Source organism: Ursus maritimus, unplaced genomic scaffold (assembly GCF_017311325.1).
Source record: "Ursus maritimus isolate PB19 unplaced genomic scaffold, ASM1731132v1 scaffold_35, whole genome shotgun sequence".
NCBI lineage: Eukaryota > Metazoa > Chordata > Mammalia > Carnivora > Ursidae > Ursus > Ursus maritimus.
In genome coordinates this window covers 482240-499179 of record NW_024426119.1, presented here as the reverse complement: position 1 = coordinate 499179, position 16940 = coordinate 482240, and the positions used below count along the sequence as shown (strand labels likewise).

The following is a 16940-nucleotide window of genomic DNA, read 5'->3' as shown; positions in this document are numbered from 1 at the left end:
TATGTGGCTTCTTTCACACAGCGTAATGTTTTCAAGGTTTATACATAGTGTAGCATATACTGGTACTTAACTCCTTTATAATGGTCAAATGATATTCCACCGTATGAATATATGACATTTTATTTATCCATACATCGGGTGAAGGACATTTGGAATGTTTCCACTTTGGGCTATTATGAACGTTATGAACATCTGTTTGTAAGTGTTTGTGTGGACATATATTTACAATTCTCTTGGGTATATACCTAGGCATAAAACTGTTGGGTCAAAAGGTTATTTGTATTTGAACTTGGACAAAATAATGTTACCACGTTTAGATTAAGGTTTTAGAGCAGGCACTAGTGAGTCAGTAAAAAAGGTTTGAAATAAGGAAAGATCAGAGGTTCCTGGGTGGCACAGTTGGTTAAACAACCAACTCTTGGTTTTGGCTCAGGTTTGATCTCAGGGTTGTGAGATCAAACCCTGCATTGGGCTCTGTGCTCAACTCAGTTTGCTTAACTCTCTCTCCCTCTGCCCCTCCCCACTGCATGCACGAATGCGCACGAATGCGCACGCACGCGCGCGCGCTCTCTCTCAAAATAAATAAATCTTAAAAAAAATAACAAAAGATAAATAAACTTATTAAGTGTCATGTTAAGGAAGGTTTGTGCAAAGTACTCAAAATGAGAGCAAATTAAAAGGGGGACCTTGAAAAAAGGACTCACCACGGCACTAATTCAAATGCACAACTGAAGCTTTCTTTTTTTTTTTTTTTTTTTAAAGGTATTTGCACTCAGAATGTTCATTCCCTCAATTCAACTGATGAACCAACCTAGGTCCCAATCTAGGCCAGATTTCTGGGTTATATAGTCATATATTCTTTTCCTTCAGAGTATGTAGTTTCTTTGACTATGTGACTGGTGTTGGCCCCATCACTTCTATAACTGCATGAAAGCAGGAGCACTGTCTGTTTCTCCTCTGTTGATGTAACTCCTCAGAGTCTGCAGAATGCATGCACAGCTGGGAGCCTTCAAAGGTTATTTGTGAATGAATTAGCATGACAGCGATTCTCTTTAATACTAAGTTTGGTTACCATCCTATTCTCCAGGGTCCATGATAATTCACTATTAAGTCAAATTCTCCCTTTTTTTTTTTTTTAAAGATTTTATTTATTTACTTGAGAGAGTGTGAGCACAGGCATAAACACATGGAGAGACAGAAGGGGAGGGAGGGGGAAAAGGGAAAGAATCCCAAGCAGACTCCACCCTGAGCACAGAGCCCTACACAGAACTCAATCTTAGGACCCTGAGATCATGACCTGAGTGGAAACAAAGAGTCAGAGGCTTAAGCGACTGAGCCACCCAGTGCCCCCCTGCTTCCTTTCTTCTCACAGATACTACATGCACTTTCTTCACTTCTCCTGGAATTACTTTCTATTACTCCAGGATCTTATTTTTACAAATAGGAAGATATTCACTGGCAAATACAATCTTTTTTTGCATCATTTCATTATGGTTTTTACTTTTTAAACATTTAAATTTCCACCTTTCTTTCATCTTATTTACTTGTAATTATTACCCTAAACGTGATGCACATTTTCATTCACCTACACACTTACGACCATTTTAATTAAAAAAAACTTTTTTCTGGGGTGCCCGGGTGGCTCAGTTGATTGAGTGTTGGACTCTTGCTTTCCGCTCAGGTCATGATCTCAGTTTGTGCCATGGAGCCCTGTGTGGGGCTCCACACTCAGCCGGGAGTCCACTTAAGATTCTCTCTCCCTCTCTCTTTGCCCTTCCCCCAACTCGTGCATGTGCACTCTCTCTCAATAAATAAATCCTTAAAAAAATATTTTAGTTTGCATGCCACAGAAAATATTTTTCAAGCTGTCATGCCAGATAGAAATAATACTAAGTGTACTAAATCATAGTAAAAGAAATTGTTATGTATCCATCAAAAAATTGTAGAATTATTTAATTACGTGGAAAAATCCAAATTTATTAAACATAAAAATCAAGTAATCAAGCAACACGTACAATATGAAGAAAAAAGATATATCAAAAATTTAATACTGTTATTTCCAAATGTTGAGATTATGAATAATTTTTTCCTTTGGGTTCATTTTTTACAACATACACAAAAAACATGTTATTAATAATTATTAAACTTTACCTAACTATTCCTTCAAATGACCTTTTTTTTTTTTTTTTAAAGATTTTATTTATTTATCTGACAGAGACAGCCAGCGAGAGAGGGAACACAGGCAGGGGGAGTGGGAGAGGAAGAAGCAGGCTCCTAGCGGAGGAGCCTGATGTGGGGCTCGGTCCCATAACGCCGGGATCACGCCCTGAGCCGAAGGCAGACGCTTAACAACTGTGCCACCCAGGCACCCCTCAAATGACCATTTTTAAAAAAGAACTTTTTTTGAGGTGTTATATCATAAAACTCTCCCATTGAAAGTATATAATATGATTTTTAATAAATTTACAGAATTATACAACCATCATTACAATCCAGTTTTAGAATATTTCTATTACCGCCCTCCCCCACCCCCCCACCCCCAAATTCCCTTGAGCCTGTTCAAACAACCAATTTTACCTGAGCTAGAATAGTAGCAAACCTCTGCAGGTTTGCCTGAACAAAGCCTTCAATGGCAATTCTGATAGCCAAGCAAAACGTTTGTTCCTGGATAACTGGCTTTGGTTGTCTATTTTTTAGGCAAGATGTCTTCTTCTCCTTTCCTTTAAATCTCTGCTGGCCAACTTGCCATTTTGAATATTTATAGCAGCTTGTCAGCCATTGCATTCCATCTCAGATATCACTAACTTAGTGAAATGGAGTAACTACTGATTCAAATTTGGTTAATCTAGAAAACTGTCTCAGGGAGTTAGAATCACTCAAAGAGTCTGAATTCAACAGGCAGAATATGACAAAGAAAAAAGCGAATAGTATAATAGGAATAAAGTTAAGCTCATTTAAATGACTTACCTCAGAAAAAAACCCACTATATTTTGATGATGGGCTTTCTGTCTGTGAAGAACCAGAATCACTGGAGTTAACCAAATATGTTCGACTATCATGGCGTAATTTTTCAGGCAGGTGACCTGCACAAGCCAGTTCATTTTCTTTATTTGCCATGTCACAGCCCCCACTTCTAGGGGACTGTTTTTTTCTGTAAGAAGGATTTGGAAAAGGATGATACACTTTCTTTCTGCGATAGATCACCTTATGTAGTTTATCTGGGCTTTTCACAGCTTGTCCAACTGTTCTGTAAGAAGAATTGATTTGCTTAATAAGTGAAAAAGAACTACATGAAAACCTTCACAACTTTTTAAGAAGAAAGATTTAATAGGTCACATTTTGTAATCACAAATCACAAAATTAGAAGTAAACAGAATTTTAAAAACCTTAACTCTTAAATCAAAAAGGAAAATAAAAGGGAAAAAATTCCAAACCATCTGAAAAGCAATGAAAAGGATGATACTTCATACCAAATGAAACTGAAGAAGCATAACTAGATATTTATATTTGAGTTGGGCGAATTTGAATATGCATATATATTTTAAAGATTTTTTTAATTTATTCATTTGAGAGAGACAGAGGAAGCGAAAGCAAGAGCAGGGGGAGAGTTTGAGGAAGAAGGAGAAGCAGGCTCCCCACTGAGCAGAGTGCCCAGTCCAGAGCTTGATCCCAGGATCCTGGGATCATGCCTGAGCCGAAGACAGATGCTTAAAAGACTGAGTCACCAGGCGCCCTAAGAATACTTACTTTGATTAAACTTAAGTATATTTAATTTGTTTAAGTAAGATAAAACACAATAGAGCAAATCTCACAGTTTTATATGGTGAGTCTCAAACATTTTGGCCTCAGGATACCTTGCAACTCTTAAAAATTATTGAGGTTTGAAAAGAATTTTTTTATGTGGGCAGTATCTACTGATATTTACTGTATCAGACACTGAAACTGAGAAAACTTACTGATTCGTTTAAGAAATAATAAGCTTATTACATATTAACAGAATATTTTACCAAAAAAATCCCCAAACAAACCCATTTTCCAAAACGAAATATAGTGATAAGAATGGCACTGTTCTTTACATTTGTGCAAAATCTCTAATATTTAGTTAAAACAGCTAGATTCTCATATCTGTTTCTGCATTCAATCTACCATGGTATCAAATATCATGTAGCCCCTGGAAAATTCTATTTGTAAGAGTGAAAATGAAGAAGGTGAATTAATGTTATTGTTACGAATATAGTCTTGACCTCATAAACTAACTAATTGGGGTTCCAGGGACCCCCATTGTCCTCAGATCCATTTTGAGAACCAGTAGTTTAGTAGAAAGTGCTTTCAGGGTTCAAAAGATCTGGGAATGAATTCCACTTTTACCACTTTCTGGCTGTATGACCCTGAACAAATCACAAATCGTTAGTTTTTCTCATCAACTGGTAGGGGCAATGATACCTTTCTAGTAGGACTGTTGTAAGGATTAGAGATAATACTGATGTGTCTTCCACAGTGACTGGCACAAAAGAGCTACCTGACAATAAGTTACTTATTATAATAAAAGAGAAGACTTTTTTTTCCCTTCTTTTTCATTCTTACCTAGCTTTCAATATTTCTGTTTCCCACAAACTTTAAAGAAGCTCTTACCTATTTATGTAAGCAGCCAACTGTTTTGGAGATTTCTTAACCTGAAAAAGAAAAGTAGATAGTTAACAGCATATTTAAGTTCTTCTGTGAAGCTGTGTAAATTCTGCAATTGATATCAACAAATCTGAAATTCCACAGTTAAGGTTTTCAGATTAAATCTGCAGTTTCAGTCTGTAGTTACAACAACACTGTGTGTAGGTATATTTGACAGAGCAACATATCTATTTCCCTATTTTCCATGCCACTAGTCATATATTTTACTTACATGGTACTTAATAAGTGCGTTGACTTTTAATATTGTTTAAAGGAAATTATATCAGCATGAATGAGCCCTGCAATGGTGGAAAAAAAAGCACCTCCGAGACTCCTCTTTAGAATCAAACTGTAATATTCACATGATATCATATCAAAACAGCATACTGTCCATAAAGTTTTTAGAGCTTTTGGAATATAAACAGTTTTCAATATTTCATTAATTCCACTTAATTCTGGGAGATTAAGCAAATTATCATCTTCCTATTGTTTAAATGATTTAACCAAAACTATCCACAGACTTATCAGTTTAAACAATCTGTGATGTACTGAATGACCATGTCTCCTCAAAATTCATGTTGAAATCCTAATGCCCAAAATGAATGATATTAGAAGGTGGGGACTCTGGGAGGTGATTAGGTCATGAGGGTGGTACCCTCATGAATGGGATTACTGCCCTTATAAAAGAGACCCCAGGGAGCTCTTTTGCCCCTTCTACCATGTGAGGACACAGCAGAGAAGATAGCCAACTATGAGCCAGGAAAGAGGCTCTAACCAGACACCAAACTGGCCAGTGCCTTTATCTCGCTCAGGCTTCTGCCCAGCCTCCAGAACTGTGGGAAATAAATTTCCGTTGTTTAGAAGTCACCCAGTCTACGATAGTAGCAAGAAAAGATTAAGATACTGTCTTACCCACTACCTAGAACCATGCACTTACCTCCTTCATGTTCTTATTAGTAAAATTAGAGATCCTTTTTCTAGGAAGATCAGTGGAATGATCCTCAATGTTATTACAAAAGGCTCGTTTTTTAACATTGTGGGCTTCAGATGCCATAATCTCTTAAATACCTAAACAATAAAACAAAAATAATGGAAAATAAAAAAAGCAAAAGAGCCTGATCATTAACAGACATATAAAAATACAACACTATGTAAAAGAGGTTTATGAGTAAAGCAGAGGACACAGTTCTAATTTATACACTTTTTAAAACCTTAAACAGAGGAAACACAAGGCAGGGCATTCCAGGAAATTAAATTAGACTCCTATTTGAAGCCAGTTAACAATAATATGGCATATATTTTTTGCCAATGCAACATGTCAATGTCCCCATTTTCTATATCACTAGCCATATATTAAATTTAAATTTACAGGTTATGAAATCAGGTCTATACAGTAAGTATCAATGACATCCAAATGTATAGAAGCCTAGTTTTTGAATCAAATCACTGGGTCAAATACAACTACAAGCAGCAGAGGAACAAAACTCAAACTATATATTATCTGACTTGTTTTATGCCTAACCCTTAAATTTTTCTTTTTTTTTTTTTTTAAAGATTTTATTTATTTATTTGACAGAGAGACAGTCAGTGAGAGAGAGAACACAAGCAGGGGGAGTGGGAGAGGAAGAAGCAGGCTCCTAGCGGAGAAGCCTAATGTGGGACTTGATCCCAGAACGCTGGGATCACGCCCTGAGCAGAAGGCAGACGCTTAACGACTGCGCCACCCAGGCGCCCCAGCAATTATATTTTTAAGAAGCTCCACAGCATTTCTGATGCACACTCTTAGAAGAAAATCCGCTTTAGAGAATTTTCCAAAAATATGCACAAACACATGAAAATTTGCAAATAATTTCAGGGTATTCTAAGATTTCCTGCCATTAATCCATGGACATCCCTTCCCGCTGCACCCCCAGATTAAAAAATCTTTAGGAAGAGACTTTTTTAAAAAATAAATAATTACAGTAATACAATAAACACTGCAACAGAGGGGCAGTCATGTGAGTCAGCAAAGCTTCACTGAGCAGAGACTTAAAGGACAAATAGCACATTGAAAAAATAGCATGTGCAGAACTGAAAGGCATGAAGCAACATGGTTTGTTTGGCAATCTCTTAAGAAGATGCATGTGACTGGAGCTTAGGCTGGAGGTGCGTTGTAGCAGAGAAAAAATGAGGCTGGAAAGATAGAAGCTGGATCATAAAGGATTGTTTGCACAAGGTAAGCTTTTCTTTTTTAAAGAAAGGGGGACTTTTATTATTAAAGATAATGGACTAAACATAAGCAGTTACTCCTACTCTTCCCTGAAGCCCCATTACAATGATAGTAAAAGGTTTTTAAAGGCATAAAATCCATAAGGACAAAGAAGAAAAGATGAGCTGATGGCAGTAACATTTTGGAAACTGAAGAGCGTGATAAATGACAGCAGATCTGAGAAAGCCAAATCTTAAATCGGCAATGAGGAAAGGTAAAAAGCAGAATCCCCAAAAGGTTCAGGACTTTGCGACCTTGAGGACCTCAAGAAGTGGGGATAAATGCAGGCTTAAGAATAAGTAAGGAGAATGAGGGCACCTGGGGGCTCAGTCGGTTAAGTGGCTGGGATCAAGCCCACATCACGCTCTCTATCCAGCAGGGAGTCTACTTCTCCCTCTGCCTCTCCCTCTCCCCCCACCCTTGTTCATGCGTGTGCACTCTCTCTCTCAAATAAATAAATCTTTAAAAAAAAAAAAAAGAATGAGAAAGACTGAACGTCCATTTAAGACACAATTAGTCCCTAGATCCCTTTCCCCATTCCAATAAAAGTTTTATTGTATGGAAAATTTTAAAAAGAGTCCTTGGGATAGGAAACACCAGGCACAAATGAAGGAGAGGAGTATATTCTAACAGGGGATCAAGTGAAAGTTGAGATCTAAACTTCTTTCTACCATTTGCCTCATGGAAGCTTGCGGCCAGCCTTGTACACTCCAGGAAGAGTATAGAAGATCCTCCTTTGGGAACTCTGATCAGTCCCAGAGGAAAACACACATACATTCACTCTCTCTCTCTCTCTCTCTCTCTCTCTCACACACACACACACACACACACACACACCTAAAAATATTGACATCAGTGATGGTCAAAGCCTCCAAAGAACTGCTTTCCATCTTGATTATGGTGGTAGTTACCTGTCAAACTAATGTAACTATGCACAAAAACGGGTGAATTTTTATCATATGTAAATTATATCTCAATAAACTTGACTTTCAGAAATCCTTGAGAGATAAGAACAAATTGTATATATGAAACACAAATGAGACAAACACACACACACACACACACACAAAGCAACAAAGATTTGGAAATTAAAAATAGGATATAATAAGAGAGCAAAAAAAAAAAAAATCAGTAGAAAGCTGGAAGAGAAACTTGAGGGTATCTCCTGAAATACAGAAGAAAAAAAAAATAGGTAAGATTGGCTTAGAGGAACCAATATCCAAATAAATGGAATTTCAAATGAGTACAGAGAAAACAAAGAAGAAATCAAAGAAATAACTGCAAACTGTACAGGACTGAAGGACATGAATTTCCACACTGAAAAAAGGACAATGAGGGTGGACACCTGGATAGCTCAGGTCATGATCCCAGGGTTCTGAGATCCAGCCTCACATCAGGCTCCTTGCTCACGGGGAGCCTGCTTCTCCCTCTCCTCCCTGCTCTTTCTCTCTCTCTTGTTAGCTCTCTTTCTCTCAAATAAATAAACAAAATCTTAAAAAAAAAAATTTGAAAGGGCACAATGAGGGTCAGCATTGTGGATGAAAATAGACCGACAAGGCACATAATTGTCAGATTTCAGAACCAGAGAATCTGAAAACATATGAAACAAACAAACAATATCTCCTCCCAATGACTGATGGAACAAATAGACAAATTCAACAAGGCTATAAGACAATACCATCAACCAACAGGATAAAATCAACAGTGATAGAAAACTGCAACCAACAACAGAACACGGACGTGCCATGATAGTGATGCAAGTTAAAACCACAATGACGTACTATTTCACAACCACTAGAATGACTATAATAAAAATGACATATAGTAACAAATGCTGAGAAGGATGTGGAGAAACTGGAACCCTCATACATTACCGTACAGATGTAAAATGGCATAGTGACTCTGGAAAACAGTTTGGCAGTTTCTTGAAATGTTAAATATGGATTTACCATATGACCCAGAAATTCCACCCCCACATATTTACTCATGAGAAATGAAAGTTCATGTAGACACAAAGACTTGTATGCAAATGGTGATAAAAACATTTTCCAGAAGAGCCAAAAAGTAGAAACAACCCCAATGTCTATCAGTTGGTGAATGGAAAAACAAAATGTGATATATCTGCTGGGAATACTACTCAACAACAAAAATGAACAAAATATTAATACATGCAACCATACGTATGGACATCACACTAGGTGAAAGAAGCCAAACACAAAAGACAAGATATTATGTTATTTCAGTTATACGAAATGTCCATGAAAGTAAAGAGCATAGAGGGGCTCCTGGGTGGCTTAGTTGGTTAAGCCTCTGACTTCAGCTCAGGTCATGATCTTGGGGTCCTGGGATTGACCCCAAGTCAGGCTCTCCATTCAGGGAATCTGCTTGTCTCTCTCCCTCTGCCCCTTCCCCTGCTCTCTCTCTCAAATAAATAAATAAAATCTTAAAAAGAAAAAAAAGTTGGGGCGCCTGGGTGGCATAGCGGTTAAGCGTCTGCCTTCAGCTCAGGGCGTGATCCCGGCGTTGTGGGATCGAGCCCCACATCAGGCTCCTCTGCTATGAGTCTGCTTCTTTCTCTCCCACTCCCCCTGCTTGTGTTCCCTCTCTCGCTGGCTGTCTCTATCTCTGTCAAATAAATAAATAAAATCTTTAAAAAAAAAAAAAAAGTAAAGAGCATAGAGACCTAGGGCTGAGGTGGGAGTGAGAATAATTGCAAATGGACACAAGGCTTCTCTGGGGGTGATGGTGGTGATGGAATGTTCTAAAATTAGATTGTGGTTGATGATTGTACAATTCTGTATATTTTTAAAATCAGTAAACTGTACATTTAAAAAAAGTGAATTTTATGGTATGTAAATTATACTTCAATAAAGCTTTAAAAAAGTAAATTATCAAAATTGTAATTGGTAAAGTCTCATTACAAAGGATTTTTACACTACAAACTCCAATTTGCTTTATTTCTTATACATCTGGTAGCACCCTTCTTGGGCAGTAAGATAATCCTTTCCCCTCCAGAGCATCTGACAGTGGTACTAAAATAGTTTAAAGCAACTGTTGAAGCCTGTAGGTGCTTCCACAGTGCTGTTTGATAATATACAAAAAGAATAAACTGAAATGGGATAAAGAGCGGTTGAAGACAATGATTATAGAAACTAGAAAGGATAATCTTTTAATGCAAAAAGAATAAAAGGAAACAATGCCTAAAGAGAATAAAAGCAAGGGCTGGGAGATACTGAGAAAAGATCAAAATACTAACTTTACCTATAATTGTTCTGAACGTTGACTATAACACGTATTTTCTCTTAAAGATAAGACAAAAAAAAAAGATAACAGTGATTGCTTATGGATATTTTCTTGAGAAGGTAGGAAAACACTGGCACACAGAAGGAGCTGGAGGGTTGAATTCCCTTTATACAGAAGCTTTCTCTTATCGGAAAGATGAAAAGGGTTCTATTCATATAATCTACTACAATGGCTGCCAAATGAAGAGATTAAACAGCTCTAAGTGTTCACATACTCCCTATCTACTCAAAACAATGAGAAAAACTAATCATACAGGAATGAAACACATCTGGACTTTTGTCTCTAGTAACTTGTTACAGCGTAAGATCAAATTAATTTAAACTTTCTTTTCATATTAATATACTATAGTACATCAATTATTTACATTGTATTTAACTCTGCAATTTCACTAGGCAATTTCATTCCTCTTTTTAAAAGGCAAAGCATGGTTGTGCACTAAGAATTATAATAATTAATATTCCTGGTATCAAGTACTCTCCAATTACCACCACAGACTCTCTCAAAGGGCTTGAATGGTATTCCCCAAGAGTCTTGAGGTTGAAAACTGTACATAACCATTATTATATAATAATAAAATACATAAATAAGAAAGAGGTTTTAGAATTTAAGGCTTTAGCTTAACATTTTTTTAGCCCAGGAGATCAAGTAACTTGCCCAAAGATACTAGGCTAGTTAGCGGCAGAGTGTAGGGCATAGAATCCATGGATTCTACCACAACTTTGTTTTCATTAATTGAATGCAACTCATTCATAACCACAGTAGAGTCAACTTTCAATCCAGAATAGCTGAATAAGATGAGAGTACTAATTCTTCTGAGGAGACGACAGGAGAGACAAATGGACATAAACTATAAGGGAGTCCTACCTCCTATCCTTCCCTTACCCTATAAGGGTAACCTTTTCTTCTCTCTTCTAAGTCCCACTAGTGGATTTTTAAGTTTTAAAGACAGACAAATCACAGGTTTCCCACATAAGGAAGCTGCCACACAAAAAAAATGAATGGGAAAGATGAACATGGGCTTTTTCCTTCAAGTTGAGGTTTTTCTGGTATAATCTTCAGAGCCTGTGGATATGGATTCCCTTCACCTAAATTCAGGTACTAGACACTTAATAACTGCTTTGGTATCTGCAGCACTTATTTAAACGTTTAACAGTGAAATCTGGATCAGGTTAAAAAACAAGGTGATAAAAAAGGGAATTGAGAATGCTAAGGTTGATCCAAATGGGATCGGTGCTTACAATGAAATATTAAAAACACTATTTTCAAAGAATGTTTTGTGAGTGGAAGTTTCAAAAAATAATAGCATTATAAAGAGGTTAAAAAATAAATGGTTATTTAAAAGCTATCTGAACTATATGTGTGTGTATGCGTGTGTGTGCATATAAATTATCAATGCATATTCAGAACAGCTGTATCAAAATATTAACATAAATTATTTAATGCTAGTGGAATTACAGGTGATTTTTTCCTTTCATTTATAGGTTTCTCTATTTTCATAATCTGAATAAATACTTTAAAACTTAATGAGGTCACTGTCTTATAAAAAGCGGTTTAATTATACAACTCCCTTATAGTAAAAAAGTGAAAAAGGTGTAACATTTCATAGGAAGGCTCTATTTAACCTTTTCTAAAATCAGGACAGCTAATTTTCTCAGTTGTTGCTTTCTCACCTCATTTGGGACTTAGTTTCCCTCCACACACACTTCTATATCTTCGATTTCTTTTTTTCTTTTTCTTTCTTTCTTTTTTTTTTTTGGTTATCTCTTCAATATCTCCCTTTGAACTGATTCCTCTCCTTCTGCTTTCAAACATGCTCAGGTTTCCTCTATCAACTCCTATACTCTTTCTCTACTTCTCTTTCCTGCCAAACTTCTACAATGAGTGTTTTTTAGTTTCCATTTTCTCTTTAACCCTTTATGACCTTGATTTTATTTTGTCCTCTCTTCTGAAAAAAATTCCATCTTCCAGGTCACTTGAAGCTTATATAACATTGACGATGCTCACATCAAGGTCAGCCAAGCCACCTGTAAAAACTCTGCTCATTCTTCATCACCATTTAGCTTTTTCATCATTTCACTGCACCCCAGCGTGCTCGCCTGCGCGCGTGCACGTATCTATTCACAGAACATAGAACTACAGTATTTTGAGTCTCCTTGTTCCCTTACTCCCTTTCGGTACCTTTTCCTTCAACAACTCTTATCTCTACACTAAAATTGGAAAAACATGCTTTCAAGGCTTCAGCTATTTCAGTCGCTCTAACTTCTATGTATTTGGCCTGCCGATCCGGCATTGGTCGTCCAAGTCAACACATCTAAAACAAACTTCTTCAATGTCTTCCAATGTCAAACCAACTAATGGCCCTTCCTAGCTACCACATTTTAAATTGCTGGTATCAAACTTCTCTCAACTGAAAACCTACGAGTTATTTTGACTTCTCTCACCTTTCTTCCAATTGATCACTAAATCGTCTTGAATCTTTCTTCAAAATATTTCAAAGATCCGTTCTGACCTTTTTTCCCCTCTTCACGGAATTATGCTGGGTCAGTAGGCATAACCCAGGTTGGTCCCAAGCAAATTGGGATATACGGCCACCCCACCTCGATTAAAAGATTTACCTTCCTAGACAGATTTTTTGTATTTTTTTCTATAAAAATTACCAAATACTCAGCAATAAAAAGGAAGGAGTTACCAATACACATGACAACATGAATATGTCTCAATCTCATTATATGCTAAATGAGAAATGAGACTCCCAATGCTATGTACTATACAACTTCATTTTTATGACACTCTAGAAAAGGCAAAATTATAGGGAAAGAAAAACAGCAATGGTTGCCAGAGTCTCGAGGAAGGAGAAGCTGATCATAAAGGGCCCAGAGGGAACTTTTCATAGTGAGGGACATGTTCTATTTCTTGATTGCGGTAGTGAGTATACACACACAACTCTGTGTATGTCAAAACTCATGTCAGTGATGCCTCAATAACCTGACTTTAAAAAATTGGGGTGCAGAGCACACATCATTCATGGCTTTTCATTAGGCTCCTTGGACACTCAACACTCACTTGACAGAAGTGAGAAATATGGTTCCACTGGGCCCACATCCATTCTTTTTCTTCAGGAATTGGTCCAGATTTTAGTGCCAGAGGTTCCAGAAACATTCCTCAAAGCATCTGAAATATATGTATCTGTTCTGAGCTGTGATCACTAAGGCCCACCCTTTTGGTTCTATGTTCTACTCATCTATGTGGGCTGTCTGGCCCCGAGGACGGGAAATGCCCTCAGTGCCCTCTGTGTGTAATGATGAGGGGTGAGTGCTCTCACTTGCAGGCTAGTGGGAGTTAAAATCTTAACTTGCAAAGCCTTCTCCTGCCTCTCCCAGGCGCTCTGGAAAGCTTTTTGCTCACTATGCAGTAGGTATCAAAATTCATTACCTGGGTGAAAAATTAAAGACTCATCCAACCTTAACGTCTAGTGTAGCTAAAAGATTAGGTCAAATAGTCCCATGTTCAAATCCCCAGCTTTCCTTCTTAACTAGCTATGTGACCTTGGAAACAGCTGAGCCTCATTTTCCTCACCTACAAAAGTGAAAATGTTTGTGTATTTACCCTGCCTCCAAAAGTAAAAGAAAACCTGCAGACAGTAAAATAGGGTTTGTTGTTGTTGTTGTTGTTGTTGTTGTTGTTTTTAATAAAGGAAGAACTAGGACAAAGAGAATGGGGGGTAAATAAGTTAATAACCTATCAAAACTGAAGAAGAGAATATTTTAACTGATTAAAGAGATTTCATAGCACTAGGCAAATTTTGGGGAGAGAAAGAGAACTAACACTGGAAGTTCACAGAAGGATCAAGAGTGTCAGTGTATGAGAAGATGGCAAAGAAATTTTTTTTTTTACAATTTTATTTATTTGTCAGAGAAAGAGAGAGAGCATGAGCACAAGCAGGAAGAGCGGCAGGCAGAGGGAGAAGCAGGCTCTCCGTTGAGCAAGGAGCCTGACACGGGACTCAATCCCAGGACCCTGGGATCATGACCTGAGCCGAAGGCAGGCCCTTAACCACCTGAGCCTCCAGACGTCCCAGAAGATGGCAAAGATTTAAGAAATGAACCACATTAACACTTTCACAAAAAGAAACAGGGAAAAGGGTAAAAACTCACTGTAAGCATCCTTAATCAGAGAAAGCATACTTTATGATAATAAGTCTCATTTCTTTTGCTATTAATACTTCCTGCCTTTCCTGATGTTTCATTTTTTTTTTTTTTTTGGAAACTAAATGTTTCTTCTTTTATGGAAACAGAACCGTACCTTTCCATTCTATCACAGCCTCTCTGACCATGACTGAGTTCAAATCTTCCTCTCTGAATCATTTGATTCCTGTCTTCATTGATCTCTTCCTTCACATTTTTTATGGTACTTAGTAAATTAACATCACATAGATTAGGACTTCAACAACAAATAACTGAGGGCCTAAATGACAACATGACTGAGCACTGACTGATCCCCGTATGTCTCCTTCTGCCAATTAGACTGCAAAACTTTTCATGAGCAGACCTTTAGATACACCTTTAGATACACACCTTTAGATACACAATCTAAAAGGTAATTCAACAACTCTTAATTTAAATATATATAAAGACACAAAAATATAAACATATATAGTGTATATCCTCCAGTGAGCAACTGCGTATCATCACAAAGTACTATTATTTTCAAGTTCATTTTTTAAATGATTAAAGGAAAGGAAGCACATGTATTCAACATGCATTTACTGAGCAACTACTGTGTATCAAGAGACTAATCAGAAGTACATGTCTTATTTCTCAAGAAGCTCGTGGCCTGGGGGGAAGAATGACAAGAAGTAAGAAAGTCAATAACTATAAAACAGCAAGTGCTATAGAAGAGGAACAGATAGCACAGGTTGCTAAAAAAGCAGCAGCAGTGAATCTAATTTGAGAGGCAGTCAAGTATCTAGAAATACATCTTCTGTCGTACCAGATCTGAATCCTGAAGACAAACAGAAATTGTAAAAATGAAATAAAGGAAAGCTCTCTAAAGCAACCACAGTAAAAACTCTTAGGTACTCAAAAATCAAAATCTACTAGAGCTTTCTTTTTTCCATATTTTCGGTTTTTCTCCAGAAATGGTTTTTCAATTTGAGCATGAATACAAAGCCAGAACAGATACAGAAGCTGACGGGAAACTGTATAATGGATATATCGGGCTGATAACATCCAAACCACTTATCAACTTGAGCATCACAAACAAGGAGACAATCAGACATTACATGTCTCCTGATGTGATACAACAGGAAATACACTTCACAACACTATTACATATTCTTGCCAAAAAATCTAGCCTGAACATAATCAAGCTTCAACTGCCTGTTACCAATTACCAGATTAAAAGAAATAGAAGTCAGAAAGGAACCTGTTAAGCACTACCATGGAGATATAATTAGAAAAATCCAGAAAACAGAAAATCTTTGGGACACAAAACTCAGTTTCCTCAACAAATATTTTGCAAGAAAGAAAAATAAAGAAGAGGAAGCTATATATTTAAACACACTGCATCAACTGAATACAATATGTGGACATTGCTTAAGATCGTATTTTTTAAAAGCTTTTAAAATGTATAATAATTAGGGAAGTTTGAATATTGATTGGATATGTGATATTAAGGAATTATTTATAACCCTGAAGTATAACAAATAAACTGTACATATTTAAAGTGTACTTATATATACATACACCCATTAAACCATTACCACAATCAATATAAGGAACCTATCCATCATCTTTTTTTAAAGATTTTATTTATTTATTTATTTGATAGAGAGAGGAGAAGCAGGGGGAGCAGCAGGCAAAGGTAGAGGGAGAAGCAGGCTCCTTGTTGAGCAGGGAGCCCAACGTGGGGCTCGATCCCAGGACCCCACAATCATGACCTGAGCCAAAGATAGACACTTAATCAACAGAGCCACCTAGGTGCCCCCCATCCACCATCTTTAAAAATTTCCTGTGTCCCTTTATAATTCCTCCCCAACCACTTGATCTGCTTTCTGTCACTACAGATTAGTTTGCATTTTCTACTACTTTATATTAAAAGAATCATATAGTATATACTCTTTTTTTGGAGGGGGGGTTATGGTTTCTTTCACTCAACATAATTATATTGGGAATCATCCATGCTGTTATATATTCAATTGTCCGTTCCTTTTTACTGCAGAGCAGTATTCTATTGTGTGAGTATATCAAAATTATGTTTATGCATTCATCTGCTGATAGACATTTGGGTTGTTTCCAGTTTTGGCTATTACTAATAAAGCTGCTATGAATAGTCCTGTACGAGTCTTAGCATGAACAGATACTTTCATTTCTCTTGGGTAAATACCTAGGAGTGAGATGGTGCTAGGTATACATTTAACTTTTTAAGAAAACTGCCAAACTTTGAAAAGTTGTACCATTTAACATTTGCATCAGCAGTGTATGACAGTAAGGAATCACCATTAATTATTTCTAGTTGAATGGTATTATTATTACATCTTTTGTTTTTTTTAAAGAGTCTTTTAGAGATACATATACATAATCATACAGATGAAAAGAGATGATGTTTAGGATTTGCAAAGTAGGGGAAAATCAATGAAACAAGAAACACTGGTAATGGCTGAAACTGGGTAACTGGGATATTCATTATGCCATCCTCTCTCTCCATATGATTAAAAATGTTCATA

General features: G+C 36.8%; 1 protein-coding gene across 2 annotated transcripts in view; it reads right to left on the bottom strand.

The window, feature by feature from the left end:
• KATNBL1 (katanin regulatory subunit B1 like 1) overlaps window positions 1-16940 on the bottom strand; it is a 41001-nt gene that overhangs the window by 9259 nt on the left and 14802 nt on the right. For both annotated transcript variants that reach the window (XM_040620424.1, XM_040620425.1), the window contains exons 2-4: window positions 5603-5733; window positions 4633-4673; window positions 2968-3247 (exon numbers count right to left, since the gene is read on the bottom strand). In XM_040620424.1, the coding sequence (XP_040476358.1) occupies window positions 2968-3247; window positions 4633-4673; window positions 5603-5719 (438 nt within the window). In that variant the 5' untranslated portion in view covers window positions 5720-5733. The remainder of the gene's footprint in view (window positions 1-2967; window positions 3248-4632; window positions 4674-5602; window positions 5734-16940) is intronic.